The sequence below is a fragment of the Benincasa hispida genome, chromosome 11, assembly GCF_027475165.1.
Source record: "Benincasa hispida cultivar pf3 chromosome 11, pf3_genome.v1.1, whole genome shotgun sequence".
Taxonomy (NCBI): Eukaryota; Viridiplantae; Streptophyta; class Magnoliopsida; order Cucurbitales; family Cucurbitaceae; genus Benincasa; species Benincasa hispida.
This window is the reverse complement of record NC_143488.1, coordinates 40,607,430-40,633,322: the sequence shown is the minus strand read 5'-3', so window position 1 is coordinate 40,633,322 and position 25,893 is coordinate 40,607,430. Positions and strand designations below refer to the sequence as shown.

At 32.6% G+C, this 25,893-nt stretch overlaps 1 protein-coding gene across 2 annotated transcripts; it reads right to left on the bottom strand.

The window, feature by feature from the left end:
- Positions 1-4,032: 4,032 nt before the first annotated feature.
- Positions 4,033-14,580, bottom strand: LOC120090326 (vacuolar-sorting receptor 4-like). Of its 2 annotated transcripts, none has more exons than XM_039047905.2 (12): positions 13,768-14,580; positions 12,400-13,092; positions 12,211-12,299; positions 12,019-12,088; positions 11,865-11,948; positions 11,691-11,767; positions 11,518-11,599; positions 10,990-11,072; positions 10,845-10,911; positions 5,369-5,497; positions 5,049-5,158; positions 4,033-4,485 (listed from the first exon to the last, which is right to left on the bottom strand). In XM_039047905.2, the coding sequence occupies exons 1-12, from the start codon at positions 14,072-14,074 to the stop codon at positions 4,378-4,380; spliced, it is 1,899 nt and encodes a 632-aa protein (XP_038903833.2). In that variant the 5' UTR covers positions 14,075-14,580; the 3' UTR covers positions 4,033-4,377. The 2 variants fall into 2 exon arrangements, with proteins under 2 accessions (XP_038903833.2, XP_038903832.2); XM_039047904.2 differs by having other exon boundaries at positions 10,990-11,075; positions 13,768-14,313.
- Between the last annotated feature and the right edge of the window lie 11,313 nt (positions 14,581-25,893).

Here is a 25,893-nt window from a genome sequence, read left to right as displayed (position 1 = left end):
ATCTGAAATAAGCTATTTGAATTAATTTTATAAATCTCCAAATTTTCCAATTCTAAATTTGAAATTAGCTATTTGAATTAGTTTTATAAATCTCCAAATTACATAAAATTTGATACAATAAAGTTGCAATAGATATAAAATGTACAACAAGATATAGTGCTTATCAAATTTCATAATCAAACTGTATACATACAAAATGTCCGACAAGATATAGTGCTTATCAACGAAAAAAAGAATTTATGAAATAAACAGCAACCCAAAATTACTGGAAAACAAATGTTGAAAACATACGTAAATAACCCAAAAAAGTACTACAAGGGGAGTGGGCCGTAAAAATTGAAATATAACATAACACGAACCTCAAACTAATGGAAGGTTGGATTAATTTGGACTACACAACAAGGACAATGAAAGAAGTCAATAAAAAATTGGGATAAATTATCATTTGATAAAAGAACTTGTTTAGAAAGAAAGGTGATACATATGTTACTTGTATGTTGTCTATGAGTGGAGAATCTAAAGGTTGCTACGTCAAATTTGATATTAAAGCTGAAACAAAAATGATGGACACGTAAGTATAACAAACCATAAGAACTAAGAGGATATAATTTTTCATACCTTAACACCTTCAACAGATGAAAGAACACAATGGTACTCTATCACTCATCAAACAGAGACAAAAGTTGGAAAATGGAGGAGAAGAAAATAAAAGAAAAAGTAAAGTTTGATGGAAACAACTCACCAAATCGAAAAAAAAAAAACCTTGGACATGGAGAACTATCGAGTTATTGAAGGTGCACGAGGAGGAGGTTACATAGGGAAGAGAATGGGAGATGGGTGGTTCAACATTTAGTAGAAGCCCAAAAAATAAGAATAAATTATGTACATATTTGACAGGTCTCAGGTTTTAATTTTATAAAGAATTTTCTACACATGAAACCTTAATAAAAGATCTATATTTCATTAATGTTCAAGTTTTTTTCTTATTTACAAAAATGTCTAATTTTCTTCAAAAAAAAATACAATAAAATTAGGGTTATGTTTTAAATAAGAAAGAGAGAAGAGTTTTAAATGAGGTGCGCTTTTTTAAGGAAAATATATTAGATCATAATATTTTTCAAATACTCACAACTTTCGATATTCTTTGATTTCTCACTCAAAACCCTCATATATAGGGATATATATGCACTATGACATACATATTATATTCGGTATATACTGTGATATATGCATTTTTTTTTTTTTTTTTTTTTTTTTTAGCTTTGGTAGAAAATTTGATATATATTGTGATACATGTATTTTTTTATTTGATATAAATGAGAGTTTTTTATTATTATTATTTAGACTTCTTGTATTATGATATATACACATTTTGATTTGTTGAGATTTTTACTACCTAAATGGTATATATGATATATATTGTGATTTATGTCAACCATTATGCCAATATATAGTTTATGTACCATGATAAGTTTCATATATTGATTTTATATTGTGATTTATGTCAAGTATTGAGTCAAACTCTAATTTATATATTGTGATATATTTAATATATTTGTTAGGATATTTTCAAATACCTAACCAATTGTTCCAAGGTATATTTAAAATAACCATGAATCCGCCAAATAAACCAACAAGTTAAAGTTGACACATGAAATCAACATAGATAGAAAATAAAATTTCATTAAATACATTTTCTTTCTCCAATTAAAAAATAATAATAAAATCTCAATAAATGTATGCATTTTCTCTCTCCTATATTAAGGGTGCTCGGTGAATATGGAATTTTTTTTTTCCAATGCTACATTCTCCTGCCAGCTGCCTACCACATTCAAAGGTATTTTAGTCTGAAATATCTATTAAATCTTATATACGAAAATATAAAAAAAAAAAAAAAAAAAAAAATTGGACATTTATGAAAATAAGTTTTGAAAAGGGATTGAATCTATAATAATCCCTTTTATAAATCATAAATAAATGAACTCAATCCATTTGATGAAATGGTTGAGTCATTTGTGTATATGCAAACAAAGTATGTGAAGTTCAATCAACAAAAAAATTCAATAAATAGTAGTAGGTGGACCATTAAATAAACAAAATAAGGAGTAATAGAAGATATTGAAAAGTACACAAAAAAAAAATTATGAGGCACAATGACAATTGCAAACCAAAAATTAAATATTCCATTGGAATTGGACGAAAATAGAACCAAAATCATGCAAGTGTAGTTCAACAAATAAAAAATAAAATAAAATAAAAGTGGGCGGGTCATTGCAATATTGAAAAGTATACACAATTTATGAGGACGACAAACATTGTAAACCAAAATTGAACATTCCATTGAAATTGGACTAAAAAAGGACCAAGTAATCAAGCAACTGTATCATCTAATACAAATTGAAAGTCATTACAATTAATGAAATTGAAAATTAAAAAAATAAAATTGCAATTTTAGAACATAAAAAAGTTGAAACATAACAAAGAATAATAAAAAAACAAGGAAACACAACAGAGAAGAAAAAAAAAAACAATGAAACATAACAGAGAGTTCAAACATACTCAAATTGATATCAAATAGAGCATAAAAGAAATTGCAATTTTATGAAAAGCAAACTAGCAACTAATACAAATTGGAAGTTAGTACAATAAATGAAATTGAAAATTTTAAAAATTTAAAAATTGCAATTTTAGAACATAAAAAAGTGAAACATAACAGAGAATAACAAAAACAATTAAATACAATAGAGAATAACAAAAACTGGGTAGAAATATAACAAGAGAGTTCAATTATACTCAAATTTCCCATCAAACTGAACATTAAAAAAATTGTAACTTTAGAAAAAGATTCAAGCATACTCAAATTGGCATCAAACATAACATTATGAAAAGTCAGAACAACATGAAATTGAGATTTTATGAAGAAAGATTCATGTAGAAAAACTCATCATTGGCCTGTTGGGATTTAGAAAACAAACCTTAGGTGGATAGTATTCTCCTCCACCGAGCGTCAATGTCTTCAAACAGTCCCCACCATGCATCCGACGATTGACAACCCAAAGAAAACTGACGATCAAAATCCAACTGTAGAATAGATTATAGGTGAAAGGAGGACCATTGAAGTGACAAGGGACTTGTTGAGCCTTTCATTGAAGTGGCGAAGGGAAAAGGGGACTGATCTGAAAATCAACAGATCTTAAGAGAAACTATGAAGATAAATTGAGAGATCTATTTCAACAAACTGACAGAGAACACATGCAGGGAAGAAATCGATGCAAATTTGGATGACCAAAAGCTTCAAAGATGGACTTGAGGAGAACAAACTAGGGTTTCAAAGTGTTGGTTGAGAGAAAGACGAGAGTCGTGAGAGACGGAGAACCGAAATCCAAATACTCGCTTTGACGCTAGGGCTTGAGATGAGAGATCTAAGAGTTTGATGATAGGATTTCGGATTTGAGGGTTTGAGACGTGTGAGGAAAGGGGAGAGAAGAGAGACGTGTGAGGGAAAAAGGTGAGATACAAAGCATTCGACCGAGTGTGTCACGATTCACAAATTAGGTGTGTTGGACATGTGAAATGGGAGAAATACAAAAAACAGGCTCTCCAAAGAGTGAGATGATATTGAATCTCATCTCAATTCATGTTTGGCCTCCAAACAAGTTCTTAAAAGTCGTCTTTTTTTTTCTTTTTTTTTTAAAGTTTGATTTCGTTTTAAAGCCATTGGTAAAAAATAGAAAATTAAGGAAGAAATTTAGAAGTAAATGTAGTGTCTGTAAACTTAATTTTCAAAAACAAAAACAAAAAAGATTACCAAACAAGATCTATATTATTAGTTTTCATAAAAAATATATAGCAAAACTATACCATAGTAGAAAATACTTGGCACATCATCAAAATTGATCTCATCCTTTGTCATTTTGGTCGTACAGTACTATTTTTCTACGGTATTGACACCGACTTTATTCTCATTTTGCTTCGAGATTATGACTCCAAGTTATTTTATGATGAGCACGATTCTCTCTACTGGTGCAAAGATGAGGCAAAAGCTTGTTTCTTCTCACATGAACAAATAGTAACAACATAATGTAATCATGGAATGAAGTTAAGTTGTTGGCAGATTTCTCAGATGCTTCAAACTAAATCCCTAGCCATACATATACCTAAAGCCTAAGTATCTTTATCTGGTAAAAAAGTTTACAACCTCAAATCATTGAGGGATTTCAATTTGCACTACTTTATTGTCTAATAATGTACATATCATAACATGGCATGAGATCCATGTCCAAAAATTCGACTATCGGCTTAAAGAGCACAACGAAGCATTCCATTTGTAAGGGCATCCTAATCCTAACCCTTGAAATGAAACGATGTTGGCCACTTTCACATGCGGTCCAAGTGGTCCCCGTGGGCGTGATTTGGCACTTCTCCTTGGCTGTCCAGGGGCATATACTGTGCCATAATTGCTCTGATCTCAGAATCCATATACGCCTGCACAAAAAAAATAAAGGGGATTATATTCGTAGCCTAACATAATGTATCGTGTCAGTATAATCTTGGACCTCTAGTCGAGGAGTGAAGATGGGTCCTGCTATATCTGGATATCCTGATCCTAGAAGTCGGGTCGCTAAGTCTTTAGAGAGGATGTTGAAAAATATCATCCCTGTCCTGTCTAATTTAATAATAGAAGCATGCTATCAAGGATGCTCTTTTCGATTGTTTTGGTTCTTTTCATTTTTGCTATTAATGAGAAATAAAGGTAAGGGAATCACATTAAACCAGAATGGACTGGAGAACTGAACTAAAGAGTTTGTTTAGGAGGATGAAATGTAATCAAGATTACTCAGGATTACAATGAAATATTAAATTCAGTGTTGGAATGGGTTCGTGAAGTGTTAAAACCGTAGAAAAGAGGATTAGGTTACGGTCGGAAGAAAATGTAATAGGGGTATCCAAACGAAAGAGAGCAGAAAGGAAATCCTTGTTCTTATATTAGAGTCGACTATACTCAGAACACGAACAGTACAATAGCTGCTAAGTTGAAAATAGCTTACCCTTAATCTGTATTTGTACACCATATATGCTCCACCAGCAGCGATAGCCAGGCCAATCAAAATAACCCAAAAGAAACTCCACGATGATTTTGCTGCACTAGCATTCTTACCTGCACAAGATGATGGCAAGACGAAAAACTGTTAAATCTTTCCAATGTTGTTGGCTATACTTCTCATTTATTACTCAAATATGCAAACTTTAAGAATTTATTGCATTCAAAAGAACCATGTGTTATGATAACGTGTATTCGATTGTATCAACTTCCAAGTGATAGCACTTGGCACACAACTGTAATTGAATCATCGATATTTATACTCACTTATGCATGTATCATGGTCCCTCATATATAAAAGATCACCACTACAACTACAGTCATAGCTTCCCCACGTATTGGTGCAGCTACATTCGGAACATTGACAAGCCTTCCTCTCCTTGCATTCATTAATATCTGTTTAGCAAAAAGGACAAACAATGTACAAGCTGAATCAGGAGACACTCTTGTAAAGAAGTTCAAAAGTTATAAACTTCAAACATGATCCATTAAGGTTTAGGGAATTAAATTCTTCCCAAATACAATCACTTTTCCAATACATGCTGTCATCAACCTCAGCATCTCAATTTGTATGTAGGATGAAAAAGAAAATCAATCCCAAATATCCCAACATTATCACTAAATCAATACTCAAACAAAAAGAATAACCTTTCTATGTGACATCGATTTTATCATATATCCAGCATCTTCATTTAATAATGATAACATGAGCTAATTGGGTCAGCTAAAAGCCTAACCAACTAGATCTTTTTCTTCTTTTTATAACTAGGGTATTGGTGACCAGAGCCCTCACTCTTTACCCTTGAAAGTTAGCTAGCAATGATGGTATTGAGCCAAAACCTTTTTAACTTTTCCTTTAAAAGGGTAACCATCAGCATCTGAATGAGAACGCACTCACTTTCTTGCAAATGGAAGATCTATAAAAATATAGGCCAGGGTTGTGAAGTAAAGAGACTAACATAGAAATAAAAGAGGCATAGTTTGTAAACTCTTTCTGTAATGACACAAGTCGAAGCTTAGAACATCAGGATTTGTATCGCTGAATTGAATTCTATCCACCACATCCATGCCCCATGGAAGGACATAACAAAAAGCGTTGCCCATCTTAGAGAATATTTCAACTTCCAAATCAGTTTATGCAATAGACGTTTTAGGGTGTTTGAACGCCAGATCAGTTTGTACAATATAGTCTAGGGAAGCTAGAATCTTCTCCATCTATGAAGGAAAAAGAAGGATTTGGTAGAGAACAACCCTGTTCTCTAGATTTCAGTAGCAGGAATTTGAAAGGTTGACAAGTTTGAACTGCTCCGACTCTCTGAAGCAAACAGCCAAGCCCCATATTTTAAAATCACAATTCTAACCAGAGATTCTACTAAATTTATTGTCCTGGCACCGGATGAAGAGCACACAAACAAAGGCTTGTCGAGTTGCCATTTATCGATAGTAAGCTCCCACAAGGCACCCGCTGCCTTCTGTGAAATGAGTTCTCTAATTCATTACGCCATAACAGTTGGCAAATTTTGGATAAGAGCTTTCAGTAAAGCTATAAGAAAACATAATCTGTGAACCACCCTGCGTGTCAAACATATTCTGTCATGACAATTTTATACCATAAGAGTATAACTTTCCCTCAATTGGTCTTGGAGTGGTATCCTTTTATAAAAAGGAAGTAGAATCTCAATCAAAACTAATTGCTATAAGAGAAGTAACCTATGTATTTTACATAAAGATTGTATGGGCCTTCTTGTTAATAGAAACTTTTGCTCAGTGATTCTTCCACTGGGAAGCTTTGAGCCTGCTCTGTTGGATCTTTTCTCTCTGTCGGATTTCAATGGAAGACTGATTGACCATGGCAGCTTCAAGGTGTCTTTCCCAGAAGATAGAGAATAAGATATTCACCTGTGAGTTCGATAGACAGAACAAGGGAAGAGTGGTCTGTTTGACAGAGACGCACTGAAACAGATCATTCTCGATCACTGGAGAGGAAGTCATTATCGTGTGGCTATGAAGCACAGACACAGATACGGTTACACAATACGGATACGATCGGATACGGCGATTCGTCAATTTCTAAAAAACTAAGATACGGATACGTCTAAGGATGCGTCATTTTTTTATATATTTTCTTAATATATATATTTTTAAAAAACGAGGATACCGATACATTGAAGTTGCATTTTTTTTTCCTTAAAAAAAATCTAGGATATAGATAAATTTAGCATACAAGTTAATAACAATAGCATAAAATAGAATACAAACACTAAAATACAATACAAAAAAAGCAACATCTAAGAAGTTAAAGTACAATAGTTAATAAAATGCAATAGAAAAGTGACTCATATGGCGAAGAAGAAGAAGAAGATTAGAGAGAGAAGTATAAAGATAAACGAAGAACTTATTGTTGAAGATATACAAATGGTTTATATTTTGGTGGACTTTGTGGGGATTCAAATGTGAAGATGGAGATTAGATGATTCTAATCTAGAGTTTGGTCTGTTATTTATTATTTTTTTTTAGTTTTGGACTCGAGTAGTGAGCTTTTTAAATAGGTTGCCTAATCTTAGATTGAGAAATATTATATGAGTTACTTGTCTTTTTTCTTTTAAAAAAAAAATACGCATAGAAATAGATACGTTAAATCGTGTGTCAGATATGTATCTGGAAAGTATCTGAAAGTATAGATACGTCAAATCGCGTGTCAGATACGTATCTGGGAAGTATCTGGAAGTATCAGTATTCGATACGTGTCTGAGATGATATTTTGCCTCATATAAAGTATCTTTGCTTCATAGTCGTATGGTTGATCGATGCGCTGGAGGAAGTCATTCAAGCACCAAGACCTAAAAAATTCTTCAGAAAGTCCTTTTGCAATGGAGGCTTCATTTGGATTCAGAAAAACAACAAACAAGAGAGGTAGCTTCCTGGAAATCACAAAGGTGTTAAACTCGGGGAAAAAAAGGAAACCTTGTGGTGTCGTCTGAGGAGGATTTCAGAGGCTGGGAGTGTTTTCAAAATTTGCTAATCGATTTCCTTAATGGAAAGGAGAACCAGGCCACTCGCACTGAAAGTAGAAAACCTGACCATTCCTACACAGCCACGATCCAGGTGAACACCTCAGCTCTTAGATGTCCCCCCACGCAAAATGTACCCTGTCCCAGAGCTTCCTTGTCTGATGATCAGAAAGGAGGTGAGGAAAATCTGCTGGGACGACAACTGATTGTCACTAAACGAGACTTCCACGATGACTGGAGTAGAATCCTGGAACTAATCCAACTCCAAACCCAACACTCCTTTATTATAAACCCTTTCCTCCCCAATAAAGCCCTTTCGAAATGCCCAAAAGCTAATTTTGCTAGACTCCTTGCCATGAATAAAGGGCGGGTTACTTTTGGCCGATTACTCTGAAAATGGAGAGATGGGACACACTTAAACACGGAAGAAAGGGAATGGTTCCTTCATATGGGGGGTGGATCAAATTTTGTAACCTCCCTTGATGGAAGGGTAGGGTATTCAAGGCGGTAGGTGACCTGTTTGGTGGTTTTGTGGACTTTGCTGATGAGAATTCAAGTCTCATTGATTGTACCGAAGCTAGTATTAAAGTTAAATGGAATTATTTCGGATTTATTCCTGCCGACTTTGTCTTGAAGTTTGGAGATGAGAATTTTTTGGTGTTATGACGTTCTAGGATGCCAACCTTTTTGTCAACCGAGCCGTCGGAATCCATGGCACTTTCACACCGGAGCAAGCAGCTTCGTTCTACGAAGAACCTGAATACCCAGACCCGAACCCAATAGGCATTTGGCGTGTTGAACGGTTTGAGGAATGCTTAACGCTTGATGTGACTAAGGCTATGAAGTTTTGTATGTCGGACTAAAAGATGCAGAAAAACCGAAATCTCCTCCAAGGCAGGTCTGAGCTTCTCGAGGAGACACCTAACAAAGAGTAGTTGGATCTGGGGCATTCTAATTCTGAAAGAGCCTCACTCGTGGGCCCAAGCCCAACCTTTTGTTCTGAAGATATTAAGAGAAAAGGAAAGGCGAAATTAAAGGATCTCTCCCTTGGACTGCATAGTGGTCCAACTACAAAAGGTATTATTATCCGTGATAGGCCCCATTCCCCTAGTGGACCAGGCCCTAAAGCCCAGAAGCGCAGAGAGATTAAATTCTCTGATAAGAATGAAGTTCACCTCTTAACAAAAGGAGTGATCCGTACCACGAAGGAAGGGAATACTTCCTCTCCAAAGTCGAAAAACGACGACTACAATCCGGAGCATTCTTCTGAAATCTCCTTCTCGAGCCCTGGAAGTTTGATTTCACAAAATCAATTCTCTCTTTTAGATGAAGATTCTTTGGAGCTTTCTACGAACTACCAGAGCGTGTCCACAAAAGTATGGATGAGGGTAGAATCAAATTGTAGCGGTTAGCAATGCGTCTCCCATTTCTGAGCAAGTGCCGGACTCGACAGAAATTGATAGTGATATAAAGCTCCAGCCCACGGCCTCTTCCCCAAAACCCTTTCCTTTGAGTAAAGAAGTGGTGGAAACACTCTTAGAACATAACTTGTGTATTCGTGCAATCTCGAGAAAGAATAACGGACAAAGAAAGGGTGGGGCCTCAAGCAGAAAACTTACCCGGGAAGTTTTCATCAGCAGTTGGGAAAAGGAAGCGGTAGCGGCCATAGATGTTACGTCTCAAGGAATTGCCATCTCTCCATGTTAACTTTGTCTTGGAATGTGAGGGGTCTCAATGCTCGCCCTAAAAGAGCTGTGTTGAAGGATTTATTGGTGAACTTCAACCCTGACATAGTCATCTTACAAAGTCCAAGGTGAGTAACATTGATAGGAAGTTAGTGAAATCCGTTTGGAGTAGTCATCATATCGGTTGATGTCCCTTGATGCCATTGGGTCCTTGGGTGGGGTCCTAATTATGTGGAACGAAGATTCGATTACCATGGCCAATTCAATTCAAGGCTAGTTCTCCCTCTCAATCCTTTGTAGAACTAATGCTGACTTTGTTGGTTGGCTTACAGGCATGTATGACCCTTCTTCCTATAGAAATAAAGACAAGTTTTGGCAGGAGCTCTCGGATCTGTATGCCCATTGCAACAACCACCAGTGTCTTGGAGGGGGCTTTAATGTGGTTAGATGGAGTAATGATAAAAGCTCAGGGATCAACTACACCAAAAGTATGAATTGTTTTAACAACCTTATTGAAGATTTTGACTTAGTTGATATTTCCTTCCGGAACGGTATCTTTTCGTGGTCTAGATCTGGACTAAGACCCACAGCTTCCAAGATAGACCATTTTCTGCTTTCTCAGCCTTGGGTCGAGTTCTTTAGAGAAGTCAAGGTTGACAGATTCTCGAGGGTTACCTCTGACCACTTCCCTATCCTACTCTCACTAGGTAACCTCCTAATGTCATTTACTCCTTAATTAATATTAATTTTCACTTGTCAAGTCTCCTACAAATTTTCAAACCCACAAGTGAAGGAAAATGTTCACTTTTTGTATCCAACATATTTAGACTATATAAACGTACAAGTAATTACAATAAATTCATTCAATCACCCTTTATCATCAATGGAAACGAAAAGAATCCTCAGGGTGATAAGTGATAACCACCTAAGCACATGGAGTAGAAATGTTTATTTCATTAACAAAAACAAACTTTCTTCAAGATTGGAAAAACAATCAAGATTTAGAAAACCATGAATGGAGCATGTCATTAATCAAAGTTTGTTTACCTTCACAAGTCTTGACACCATCACCTCTAAATCCTGGAGGACATTTACATTTAACCTCCCCATTATCCTGTTACAATAACAAGAAAATTTATAATCAACAAACCCAATGAGGAAAAAGCAACAGAAAAATGGTTGGATAACTAACCACACAAGCAGACATTGAAAGTCCATTACGACTTTCTTGCCAACAGCCACCATTATTTACGTTGCACCTTCCAGGCCCTCTAGCTACTAGCCCAAGAGAGAGAGAGAGAGAGAAGATCTATTAGGTTGTACACATTTAAAATTTGAAAACAAAATTGAATAGAAATTGAAGTTCATGACTAAACATATTTGTTGAAAAACCTAAGCTAGTGTTAAGGATAAAAAATTTATTTGTATGCATGAGAAAAATATTTTCTACTTACTAACAATATTAGCTATTATTATGTTGTGACAAACTTAACAGCTTAAAGTCCATCGCCGACAGGGTGACAATAAATTAGGGCACAAAATGGTATTTCTTGTAAGTGATTTAAGCAGTGGTCTCTGCAACTGTAATAGGTTTGCAAAGTAATAGCTACTTGTAATTTGTTACAGATGATGAACAGTTAAACGAAAAGATCCCACTGTAGAATAATGTTCTATCACCTTTCTTACAGAAAAAGAAAATGACAAAGCAGATTGTGCCTACCTTCACATATGGTGTAACCATCTCCTTTAAGCTGCACTCCATCTACCAGGGGGCACTCACAAACCCTCCCACGGTAGGTATCCTGAATGGATGCTCAAAATATTCATTGACAACAAAATCTATCAAATAACTATATAGAAACTGGATATATGGACGAATAGTTTTCTTCCTACCTTGCAAGCTGTGAGATTGGCTGCTTTATCCTGCCAACAACCACCATTATTCTCCAAGCATTCATTTGTCTCAATATCTGCAATGAATTTTAGCCCACTTGAGAGTTTTATTTTTGCCTATACTGACATATCAACAAAATCAATTTATACATGTAAAGAGAAAAGACAACTTACCACTACTCAAACAAATAGATGGTTCAGTGGCTTCCTCAAAACCTGCACATATGGCCTTAAGAACAGCACCCTTTGCCAGCTTTCCTGCATGGACAAAACTAAGCTTAGGAAACAGCCAATATTTTATCCAAGGATGGTAAGCACGAGAACAAACCTCGATACTGTCGATTATTGACCACAAGTGTTGGCAATATGGTTACATCACCTCTTGATCCCTTCCCAATCTAAACTCAATACATTTTCAAGCATGATACTGCTGTTAGTATCAAATTAATAGTTGCAAACAATGAACTTCAAACATTATTTTTTCAAAAGTAGCATGCTTCCCTCCTGAAGGAAGGCATACCTGAGCTTGTTGCTCTTCTTTGAGGACAGGATTTTCAGAATCAGCATCTGGGTCTCCCATACACTTCTCTATCGTGTCTATATCAAGCCCTGTACAAATTGTCAGACAAATATCAAGGTGGATTCACCATGATAAATGGCCAATCACGATCCTTCACAACATAAAAAATAGAAAGCACAATTCACCAACCAAGTGATTTGATTACAGAGTGAGCACATTCCTTGTTGTACTTTTTCTCCTTCATGGGACATCGAATTTGAAAATCAGTTACATAGTCCCACCAAATCCAGGGTTTTCCAGTATTATTTGCAGCTCTGAAAACACATAGCTGTCTCAGGTTTTCAATAACCACATCTTTTCCATCATATCCTGAACTAAAATCCTGCTCTGGGTCGGGAGCACAGTATCTTCCATGATTGATGCACTGTGATTTGCATTGTCTGCTTAAGGTGAATGCCTGGGGACAGAACCAAGTTATATAATGTGGCGTAAACTGAGTATACCGACGCCTCTCAAGTATCTGAGCAGCACCCTTGAAATCTTTCAAAAATTCCATCAACATGTCACATTTAAACCCACATTCATCATTACTATTAGTCCAGAGCTCATATTCCACACGATCATCAGGATGTGGAACAGCTTCTCTCCAATCAAGACTCAGGCTGACCATTTCCCCAGCATTGATTTCTTTCTTTAATTGTTCACTGAAACCCTTTCTTATAAGTGCAGATGGTATTGTTATATTTTCTACATATGTTGCCGTTGAACCATCCTCCTCTGGTGAGTCCATAGTAATTAATGGCTCATCAAGGTGGTCTGCAACAAGAACTGCAGAAGCACCTACCTTTTGGGCATTCCAAACCTTAAGAGCAAATAAACAATCTGGAAAAAGACAACAAAATAAGATATCAGACAAGTTGCTAAGATATTAAAAGGGGTTGTCACAGGGTTCACAAGAAAATCTGCAAGTTGAAAAGATAAAAGAACAAATAGTACAGCAAAAGTACATCGAAATATACATAAAATAAATAAATCAGATGTTGAGCCGATCAGTTACTTCGATGGTATGTGCAAGATTTTTTTTTTATTTTTTATTTTTTACTCAAAAAAATCCAGAATTTTGAGCAAAGAAAGAAACAAGTTACAACTAAAAAGTCTAAAAGCCTTGAGTATACCATATGCTCTAAAAAACCCAATATGCAAGAGCAATGAAAGCACAACTATAGCCCAGGTTTCTAAGAGTGATAGAAAAAAAAAAATAGAATTTTGAACACCATCTCAATCGGCCATGAGAAGCCACCAGAATGTAACCGAGCCAAAAACCAAATTCAACTTAACTAGAACTATGAAAAACAAAAACTAACCAACCATAAAGACCTCAAACCCAGGAAGTAGGTAAATCAACCAGAAGGGTGCTCTTCATAAGCGAAATCAAACCCATTCTAAATTACTTCCTAGATCAACAAAAGGGTAACTCATAATCACCAACAACAAATCAATTTTACCTTAAAACACACAAAGGAACAACAATCACAAGAACCCCAAAACAAAAGTTACCTCCACGATCGACCATAACGAATATAGGGAGAGACCCTGGCTTCGACTGGAACGAGATATGAAAATCACTGAAGTCTTTACAACCTTTCTGATTCTCCTTTGGATAAACCACCACACCAGCCAAGCTACCTCCATACTGAGGAATCCCAAAATTTCCAATGGCAGAATCGTAAGTTCCTCTGATTTTCTCAGGAGAAGTCACCCTCAAGCTGTTTTTTTCCACTACAAACCTCGCCATACAAAGGGGAACCAGAGAGAGCAACAGAAGCCATGGAAATAGAAAGAAACCCAGATTTTGATGCCCCATTAAGGAAAAATTAGTGGGTTTTGCTCAATTTCTAGATTTGATTCTAAATCTAGCAAGAAATAGAGAAGCACACACCTGAAAGCTACCCAGTTTCTTCAATTTCAGTTCATCTAAGCTTTATTATGCCATAAAGGAAAGAGGAAATATGCTTCAGCGGGTTTCGCTGAAGAGCTCTTGAAAGAAGAAGAGATGAAGTTTGAGCATTTATTTATTTTGAATTATTGTTTTTTTTATATAGCGAGGTTTACTTTAATAGTATGATTTTTTTATATATTTTTTTAAAGTTATTTATCTTAATATAATAATCTTTCTGATCCATAGTTGATTATTTTAATTAGGGTAGTTGAATTGAAATTTGGAAGTACATTATCTTTTTTTTTAAATATTAATTTTTTAATCCAATTTTTTAAAAAATAATTGTCAAACATGAAAAGTTAAAAATAATTTTGTAAAGTTATAGAAACAAATATTTATTTAAAGAAAACTGGATTTTCTTTTTTTGACACAACTAGATTTTTTTAGATGAAATGAAACGTGTTTGAATAGTTTATGTCAATTTGTCTTTTCTTTAATTTGTTTTTTTCCCTATGAATTTAAATTATTGTTTTTTTTTAAATGAAAAGATAAGGTTGAAAAAAAATGTGAAACTTGTTTTGTCTAAGACCATTTAATTCTAGCTTTTTAATTTTAAAGAACAAACAATTATTTTAACCTTTACGATTATTGACTAACTGCCAACCATTTTTTCTTCTTTTATAGAAATGTATAATCAATCTAAAGTTTAATTAATGAAATAGTTTTTTGTTTTAAGAATAATTTAGTTATGGTTAAATTATGATGTTGATATTTGAACTTTTAAATTTGTATTTATCTAATTCATAAATTTTGAGTGATTCTAAAATGGTTAAAATCATTTTTGTCATTTCCAAAAATCATTTACGAAATGCTTTTAATAATTTAAATCAATCGTATAAAAAATGTATTTCAAAGTGTAAAATTAAATATTGAATTGATTTTGAATGTCAAATATGTGTTTCAAAGTGATTTTAAATACGATAAAAGTGATTGTAATCATTTCAAAATCACTCTCAAATATGTTCATAGTGGTCTTGAACCTTCAATTTTACATCATATATAGATTTTTAAATTTTCAATTTCAAGTCTATTTAAATTACTAAACTTTAAAAATTGTCTAATAGATCCTTAAATATTCAATTTTATTTATATGATTTTTTTTAAAAAAAATGTATATATCAAGGACTTTTAAAATGCAAACTTAAGAGTTTATAAATCTCTTAAACACAAAATTTAAATTTTGAGATACACAAAATTGAAAGTTCTACCTATTAGACATTTTTAAAAATTTAAAGATTAAACTGACTCAAATATAAAGATTGAGAGACTAAACTTATAATTTGACCTTTAGCTATTCGTATATACTTGGGTTTGTTTAGACTACCTTTGAAAAAAGTGTACTTTTCATAAATGCATTTTCTTTTAAACACGAAACATTATTATTTCTAACTTAAAACGTATTTTATTTTACAAAACTAATCTCTTTTTTAAAACTTGATTTTCTAACATCTTTCTTACTCTTTTTCATATTTTAATTTGAGGGCTTTACATCATGAAAAGTCCATTTTATCCTTCATTATGGGGTCATCTACTTAAAATTGGAAAAAGTAAGAAAAATGTCACGAAATTGTTATTTCTTACCTAAAAAGGTTTTTTTTTCCTTTCAAAACTAACATCTTTTCTAAAATCTAGTTTTTCTAACATCTCTTCCGCTTTTTCAAATTTTAAGTGCAGCGCCCCACAACATGAAAATATCATTTTGTCCCTTAATAAACCTAAAAGTGGAGGCTCCAAGACTTCCTATGACTTTTGTATTTTCCAAAAGCGCATCTTCTTCTTCCTAAGAAGTTAGGGTTCAAGGAATGACGATCGAGTTCCCAAAATCTTCTTCTCTTTGATTTCTTGAAAGGTGACTTACTTTCTTCTGAGGAAGTGCGACTTGCTTTCCTCTGAGGAAGTTTGTACTCTCTCTAAAAAAATCATCATTCCTCTGTAAATAAAAAAAACTCTTCCATTTGTCTTGAGTCTTTGTTTGTGTTCATTGGAAGAAGTACCTTCCATTTTTAATTCGGATTCGATTTGTACAAAGGGACACAAGTACCTTCCATTTTCTTTCCTTGTCCATTCAATTTTGCAATCTATTGTTGGGGGAGGGGGGGTCTTCGTGTGATTTCTGGTAGGACGGTAGTGAAAAACAAAAAAAAAAAATGCTACGAATTTTAAGAAATCGAAAATGCAAGCTTTATTCAATCCACGTTTTAATTTTAAAAAATTGTAAATAAACTGTAAAATTTGTCTTTTCAAAAATGAGGAAGGATGAAAGCATTATTCTGACTTCTGACTTGGTTGTTTTCTCGTAGATTGTAGTTTGTCAAATTTTTCGTAAAAAAATTATTAAGATTTTATGGGGAAAAAAAAAAAAGACAGAGAGCCATCAGTTTGCGGTAATTTTCAACTGACCAGGAAGTTATGGCACTCTGCCTTTTTTCCCATAAAGATTGTACCAAGATTTTACGGGGAAAAAAACAAAGGGTCATGGTTTACTAATCTTTTGATAAGTACAAAGAAGTTATGGCTCTCAGTCTATTTTCTCGTAAAGTTTTTACGAAGACTTTACAGGATGGAAGACAGATAGCCATAACTTCCAGGTATTTTTTGAAAAATCCCAGAAACTGATGGCTCTATCTTTTTTCTCGTAAAGATTCTATCAAGACTTTACGGAAAATAGTCAGAGAGTCATAACTTCCTTATATTTTTTATAATTATCAGGAAGTGATGCCTCCCTATCCTTTTTCTCATAAAGTCTTAGTAGAATCTTACCAAGACCTTACGAGAAAAAAGATAGAAAGGCATCATTTCTTGGTATTTTTGACACTTATGGCTCTCTGTCTTTTTTCTTAAACAAATTCTACGACTTTACGGAACAAATGATAGAGAAGCCAAATTGTTAGCTCTTTCATTAGAATACATTTGCATTGAACCATGTATGTATTGTGGCATATATAGGTATCTGTTATGGAGCCAAAGATCTTGTCTGAAGACTACTTTAAGGCACAATTAAGTTCTTGTAGCCATCTGGCTAAGACCCTTAGGGGATTGAATCCCTCAATAGAAGCGATTTATAGCTTCTTGTTTTTTATTTGGAAGATGAAAAATTACATAATTAAAATAAGAAATGTACATATTGTGTAAGTTAAGTTAAGCATAGAATTTTAGGATTACCATGAGAGCCTTTTTTTTTTATTGAAAGAAAAAGGGAATTGAGTTTTTACGGTGGAACTCTGTGATATTTAGAGAGGTTTTTTTTAGAGAGAGAAAAGTTTTCATGATAAAACTTGTAACCCTTTGGCAAATGCAGACCCTCTGCATTTAAGGAGAGAGAGGAAAAGTGTAACTCGCCATTCTCCACTACCTCCCTACTCCACTGTAATGCATAGGAGTTAAATTAATTAATTGATTAAATTGATTAAATATCTAATATTTAATTAAACATTTGAATCATATTCAAATGCACATTTCTTTTATAACCTATAGTTTTAATATGAATCTCATTCATATTAACTTTTAACTTATAGTTTTCATATGAATCTAATTCATATTTTTTATAATTTGAATCCTATTCATATACAATGAAACTCTTATATTATATAGTTTAATTATGAATCTTGTTCAAAATTAACTTTTTGTTATAATCTATCTATATACATTATATTATTTGTATCATATACAGTTAACATATACTCCCTTGATCAATTTGAACATTTCAAATTCTTTCAAAACTTTTTGTCCTTGTTTATTCATTGTAAGCTAGCAGGGGGACCTAATGAACTTACAGATGATCCGAGATTAATTAATTAAACTCTTTAACTAATTTAATCAACATTTATTAACTATGGGGCAAACCACTACAGATCCATACCTGCACTCTTATGTACTATAGAATATGTTGCATTCATGGATACAAACATTACACTTAAGTTGATTCTTCACATGTTGTTTGTAATTACAGTTAGGTCAAATGTTCATTTTACCTTTGTAATTACCTTTTTATCATTAAGTACCACTGATCTTCTAATGAACAATTTGTTTATGGTCTAACCGTAAACCAAGTCCCTTTCGGGTCAATGAGAGGGTAGGCTCCATTGTTCAAGACCCAGAGTCAGCACTTAAGGGAACTGCTCATCTACTTACCTTAACACAGGAAGGAGTAAATTCCATCTTATGAAGTTATGTTCCCAACTCCTTATCTGGCCAAGTCCCTAAGATGGTAGGCTTGTTGAGTCGATGACTCGAGCCACTCTCACCCATACAAATCAGAGGACGTGCCTTCATAGACAAGAGTTCATAATTCATTTAGGATTAAGATCGAGTTATATATGACCATCCTATGAAATATTAATCTTGTCGATTAACAGAGTTATAGAGAGAGATTAATTATTTTGTTGTCCGGTCTTATACAAACTCATTATATAGGATACCTCTACTTACATGTCTCCACATGAACAATTTAGATTATATCGTTTGTAACATCTACAAAGTGGGTCGTATTCATAGTATTACCAGGATAAGGCACCTAACCTCATCCATTTACTATAGACTTTTTAGGTTATTACTTGAATATAATCCACTATATGTCAACTATATATAATTCAAATCTCATGCAAATAACCTTGGATTTTGTTTATTGGATTGAGTTATACAAAAATAAGACATGAAATAAAATAACAATTTTATTAATAGTAAAAATTTTGTTTATTTATTTAAAAATCACGAGTTTAGGGCATAAAACTCAATAGACCCATGTTTTCATCCTTAGGAAGTTAATTAGGGTCCAGTTAGACATGTTTAGGCAAACCATATTCGGACTCATCCTAGATAGTAACCTCTCCCTTAATGGACAGTTGATGCACCACGTCTTCTCAAAGAGGTTATGGATGATAGACTAGATGTCATTTCATTTAATATGTTTGGGGAAGTAGTGTTGTTCGATAAGGAGCAGTTTGTCTTCATCACTGGATTTTGAGTACAGACTAGAATTGTATGTAGACCTGTTAACCTTAGTAGGTTTATAAGCCTATACTTCAACAATAATCATAGAATAAAGTTGACTGAAGCTGAGACTCAATTTCTTGCATTAGACTTTAGGAGTGATGAGGATGCAATGAAGGTAACACTGAGTTGATTGAGTTGGTCATGATGAGAAGGGCGAATAAGCAGGTATTTAACTATACCATCCATGGGATTGTGGACGATTAGAAGGCCTTTTGCAACTATGACTGGAGTGATGCAATTTTCAAGAAGACCATTAGTAGTTTTAAGAGAGCTCTTACAAGTGTGATTGATCGACCGAAGCAGGAGAAGACAGTTAGATACAACCTATATGAGGTCCCATTTGCTTTACAAGTTAGTTTAACCTTTATTTTTGTAACTATTTTTTCTTCTCGATTATCTTTAATTTGTTTTCGAGATTTTCTCTTCTTACTGTTTGTAGGTGTAGGCATACAAGACGGTTTCATCTCTTACGAACCGTGTTGCTATTCGTAATAGTGAGACATCAATTCCATGTTTGTCTCAATGGGCTTGCACCTCCATCCTAATATACAAACGCATTGTACAAAGATATTGAAGGGATGAGCAAACACCCGCAGTGGAAGAGGATTGGTTCCCAATTCTATTATTTTACAGAAACATGAAAATTTAGAGGACGAAAGCTAATTATGCATTCAAAAATTTCCTCATGCATCATATAAGCAAAAAGAGAAGAAAATAGGCTTAGTCGTACATACCCTTGGAGCCACATAAATCTTCACGAATTCCTCTTCTTGGTCACGAACAGATCATACTCCTTGGATCATGAATTCACCAAAATATAGCAACCAAATCCAATCTTGGACGATATTCTTTGAAGGGTCGAGAACCAGAGGGATTTTTGTGGGCTTCTCTTAATTTTTGGAAAATGAAAGAATAATTTTTTAGAGGAATTTTCTTTTTGCAGAGAGATCGATTGAGGTTCAAGGAAAAATGTTCTGTATCATGAATAAAGAAGAAGATATAACAACTCCCTATTCCATGATCCTTTTGAGAGAAAAACCAATTTAATTTAATTAATATAATTATATAATAACTAACTTACTATATAATATATATTATGCTATATGTTATATCTGATATAACATATAACCTATAGTTTTATATTATATCAAATATAATATAACTTATAGTTTGAAATACTCTCAACAATCTATAATATTTAATATAAATCAAATTCATATTAAATTTAACCTATAGTTTTTATATGAACCAAATTCACATAATTAATATTTTAGTCATATTCAAATATTTATTTCCTCTCAAATAAAATTTTATATCAAATACATCATATTAATTATATCACATATAATTAATTCTCTCAATTAATTCAAAGATAATTCGATTCTTAATAATCCCAATTGTGCTACTGAGGAGATCTTATAGATCTATAGATTGAAGCTCCAATGATAGGTTTTAAGCGTTATTTGTTTGTGAATTTTGCATCGAGAAACTTGAGTTTTATTAAGGGATTTGGATGGGGAAGAGACTTTCTTGCAATGGTTTGAGAATTAGTGGGGTATTCAAAATGTTGGTTCTTAATGTTTATAAAGTTTAGTTGTTGGGTTCATGCTAAGTTTAGTTGTGTTCCTAAGTGGTTGGGTTCAAATGCATCAATGAAAAAGTTGATCATTGTTGTCCAGACATTGGTATATTGCTCTATCTGATAAATAGAAAATGAAGTTATAAACAGAGGTTTATGATTATTCCAAAATTTTTACTCTATCTGATCTTTTAATTATAGAATAGAATATGGAAATACTGAGTTGGATGAAATGAATTAAGATACTAGTTGCAGTTTTGATAACATTAATTGGACTTTGCATCTAACTAAATAAAAATTCAAATAGGAGAAAACTTGTGCTTTGCTCAAGGATAATTGAAATCTTGACTACAGTCAAACAAAAACATTTTAGTTATAACTCCAATGTATCAAGATATTGCAATATATATGATACCATTAAGCTTTCTCAAGTGCTTGATTCACCAGCATGTTTTATGCAATTGCCCCCATGATGACTGAATTATGCAACCGTTTATGCAAATGTTTCTACAATCCATGTGTTACGAAATCGACAATTGAATAACACAAAAAAGAAACGTAGAGATAGAGAAGATCGACACACAGATATAGGTGGTTCACTAACAGTGTGTTAGTTACATCCACGGACAGAGGGAGAACAATATTATTTGAGAGAATGTTTTCAGAAATTACATCAAAACGGCGCCTCTAGGGTTAGAGAGTTTATATAGCGTACTACTCTAAACCCTAGGGTCAAAAGCGAGACTTCCGTACTTGGTTGTTCAAAGCGCCAGCAAACAGATTCAAGACATTTCAACAACATGTTTATATCTTTCTTTTTCTCTCTATTCATTTTTTTTTAGATGAAAGGACATTTGGGGTGTTGACAAAGTTTAACTTGATGGATAAGAAGAAAATGCTTTAGAAGGATCTAATTTCTTTTATGTTTTCATCTCTATATTTTATTGATCACTTCACCATTAAATAATACAACTTCATTCATTGGGTTCCTAGAGTCTCATCATATACGAGGCATTGCATCCTCAATTAACAAAAGTATCGATGAAATTGAAGTAAAGCTTGATCAGGTTGGAAAACCTGTTGCAATTGATTTCACTACAAAAAATTGCCTACAACAAATACCATCTTTTATAAGATTGAAGCATAGCATTTAAGATTGTGCTCTCTTCTGACCAAAATCTAAATGAACTTGGATATTTCTTGCCAGTTGTTATTTTAAACAACATGGTTAAATTATGCAAGTAGTTAACTATTTGAAGAGTTGAAATTTGAAGCATATTCATGGTTGTTCCTTTGTTTTAAAGGATCAAGAGAACTATTGTTTCAATTTAGAACTTGTTACTTTAATTTTTGTCTTCAATTTGGCAGTTTTTATGAACTTATTGCTAATTTCTAAGTCTTTTAGAAACTTTCTATGTTAGTTACGGTAGCTAATTAATTCATGTTGCAATGAATTCCAAAAATTAATTTGATAGATATGTGGCTACCGCTATCTTATATATATTTTCTTTTACTTTCTTGTGTTTATTTGATTCATGTCTTATTCTAGTTACGTATATATTTTGTATCAATTAGTTATAATCAACTTGCGATGGAGATAAACAAGAGAACATTTGGATACTTGTTACATATGTTCTTTGCATCTTGATTAATTTTGCTTATGTTCTTTGCATATTTACATCTTCAACATTGGATATGTCTTACTTTGTTTGCATCTTCATTAATTTTATTATGTTCTTTGGCTACAATGAGGTTGGTGCTTTTGTTGATTTATTTAGATTAAATGACAACCTTTGTTTCATGTTTGTATTAATGGTTGAACCAGAACACAAATTGGGACCTAATTGACTATGTTATCGCATATCGTATCAGGCTTCATTTAAAAATCCTTACTTCAAAAACCACAAATTCTAGGTGTTTGCTGGTTATAATAGTTATTGCCATATTTTATCTCATTTTCTCTTCAATGTCAAGGTTTTTTATGGTACTGTTTATTAGATGATGACAATTGATAATCTAGAAGCACTACAAAGTGTTTGGGAAAGTTAGTGAAGACAAAATCTGATCAACTACCATACTGCGTAGTGTTAATGGAAGGTCGGTATATATGAAGCATAGACACAAATACAGTTATACGATACGGATACGATCAGTACGACAATTCGTCAATTTCTAAAAAACTAAGATACAGGTACGTTTAAGGATGCATCATTTTTTAAATATTTTTTTAATATATATATTTCTAAAAAAAAAGATACTGATACGTTGAAGATACATTTTTTTCTTTAAAAAAATCTAGGATATAAATAAATTTAGTATACAAGTTAATAACAATAGCACAAAATAAAATACAAATACTGAAAAGCAATACAAAAAAAAACATCTAAGATGTTGAAGTACAATAGTTAATAAAATGCAATAGGAGTGATTTATATTGCAAAGAAAAAGAAGAAAAAGATTAGAGAGAGAAGTATGAAGATAAACGAAGAACATATTGTTGAAGATATCCAAATAGTATATATTTTGGTGGACTTTGAGGAGACTCAAATGTGAAGATGAAGAATGGATGATTCTAATCTAGGGTTTGGTCTGTTATTTTTTTTTCTTTTAGTTTTGGACTCGAGTAGTGAGCCTTTTAAATAGGTTGTCTAATTTTAGATTGGGAAAGATTAGATGAGTTACTTATTATTTTTTTTTAAAAAAAGTATGTACAGATATAGATACGTCAAATCGCGTGTCAGATACATATTTGGAAAGTATCTGGAAGTATCGGTATCCGATACGTGTCTGATACTGATTTTTTACCTCACATGAAGTATCTGTGCTTCATAGGTCGGTATCTTGATAGCCTTATCCCTATTAAAATAACAAAACATGAGAACATTTTGAAAGCATGTTTAGTCAAGAGATATGGATGATTGGTAAGTTACAAGATTACTTAAACACCTACTATTGATTAAGCTACGTATTTTGTTTTCTTGAGTGCAACTGTAATTATTACAGTCGATTCCTGTTATAAACCTGCTATTACTGTTGACAAAGCAAAATAAGACAATTGTGGCTAAATAAATAGGAAAAAGTCTGTTGTAATTCAATGTTGGTAGAATCTTCAAATAAGTTCATGAAAGATGATTAGTGTCCCTACTTTGAGCTAAGTAGGAAAGAAAGTTTGGCTGTGGTTGTGTTCATGTGTTCATGTGTTCATGTTTGGCTATATTTTGTACGTTGAGGTTCATGTTAACTTGTCTTTAATTTTACAGGTTGGTGTTCAAATGCCATAATGGTTGGTGCAAAATTTGAGAACAAATTGAACTTGAGATGTTCATTCTCACAAGGTGAGTAAAATAAGCTTAAGTTATATTAACTATATTTTAAGATCCTCAAGTTCAGTTGCATGTTCAATGCCATGATTCTTTCCAGATCTTCAAGACGTTTGAATGTGTCTTCCTCTCTTATGAAGAAGTTATGTAAATGAAATCCAATATTAAAATCGGTACGGATATTTTTTTTTGCTACCTTGCATTCTAACATTTTTGCTAAACATGACATTCAACAAAAATATTGGCTTTTTTTACTCTATTAATTGGTACTGCAAATGTTGATTTTGTTGACTTGTTTATATTTGTATTTGTCCATTTTGTGTTGTTTTTGCTGGAAGGTTTTAAGAGTTGTAGATTTCTCCGATCCTTGTTTTATTTTCAACTTTATGGTTGGAGATATCTTTTGAGACTTTTTGGTGCCTCACTTTTTAAGAAAGATAAAGTGTAGACCCGACTATAGTATTTTACTATGTTATAGCTAGTAAATGATAATATCATACTTAGTGAATTTTGTATTTTGTGATCTAATCTGTGTTGTTGGATTACATTTAGTGAATACTTATCTTGTATTGTTTGTGTAACTTATTTATTTTATGAAATTAATGAATTATTTTGTAGTGCAAAACGGTTATGAAATTTCAATTATGAATGGAAGTTGTAGTTAATGTGTCATGGAAATATTTCATTTGTGTGGATTTAGCTAAAAATGGGTAATTGAAATAAATTTTATCAAAATTTAATTAACTGAAATGATATTTGGACAATACTTCTAGCATCAACAGTGAATTATATGAAAAAAAATATTATTCTTGAGAAAAAAAAATACCTTTTTATAGTAATGAGTAAAAGCTATAACAAAAATTAGATACCAAAATGGAAATGCTATCAAAATGCTATTAAAATAATTATAGCATAAGATTAGAGCTATAAATACTATATTATAATGCTAAAAAATGATATTATAAGTTAAAAGATAACATATTATTTTAGCTATATAAACATATTATAACTTTTAAAAAAAAAGCGCTATAAATTGTTTTTATAGCAACTTATATAAAAAAAATGTTTGAATATGATTCAAATATTAATTATATGAATATGGAACTTTGATCTATAGGTCCATAAGGTCTCCTCGTTAGCTCAACTAGGACTGATGGGAATCAAATTAATTTTGTTGTGATTTGAATTATTCAAATAAATTAAAGGGAATTAATTGTATATGATACAGTTAAATAATATACATTAATACATTATATAATATATGTTGATACATTTTTATGAAAGAAATAAATGTTTGAATATGATTCAAATATTAATTATATGAATATGTTCATATAAAAACTATGTGTTAAAATTTAATGTGAATATAATTCATATTAAATTTATAAGAAAAATAAATATTTGAATATGATTCAAATATTGATTACGTGAATATGATTCACATAGAAACTATATGTTAAAACTAATATGAATATGATTCATATTAAATTTATATAGCCTGATGAGAGGTGTCGTTACTTGAATGTGATTCAAATATTAAATTATATTGATGTGATTTATATATAATCTATAGGTTATATTATATGTGATATAACATATAGTTTAATATTGATATATATTAAGTTAGTTAATATACGTATTTATTAAAAAAATCAAATTTTGAATTTGAATGTATTAAAAATAAAGGGGAGGGAACTCACCCCTTATTCTCTCCCAAAAACATACACAACAAATTAGTAGAGAGAGAAACTCTCCTCTGGTTCTTCTTCTCTCTATGATTTTTACAGAGAAGA

Coding starts and splice junctions, on each gene's coding strand:
- LOC120090326 (XM_039047904.2), bottom strand. CDS start 14,074: ATGGGGCATCAAAATCTGGGTTTCTTTCTATTTCCATGGCTTCTGTTG. Junction 11,768..11,864: donor ATCTATTTGTTTGAGTAGTG/GTAAGTTGTCTT, acceptor AATTCATTGCAG/ATATTGAGACAAATGAATGC. Junction 4,486..5,048: donor TGTACAAATACAGATTAAGG/GTAAGCTATTTT, acceptor TTTTTTGTGCAG/GCGTATATGGATTCTGAGAT.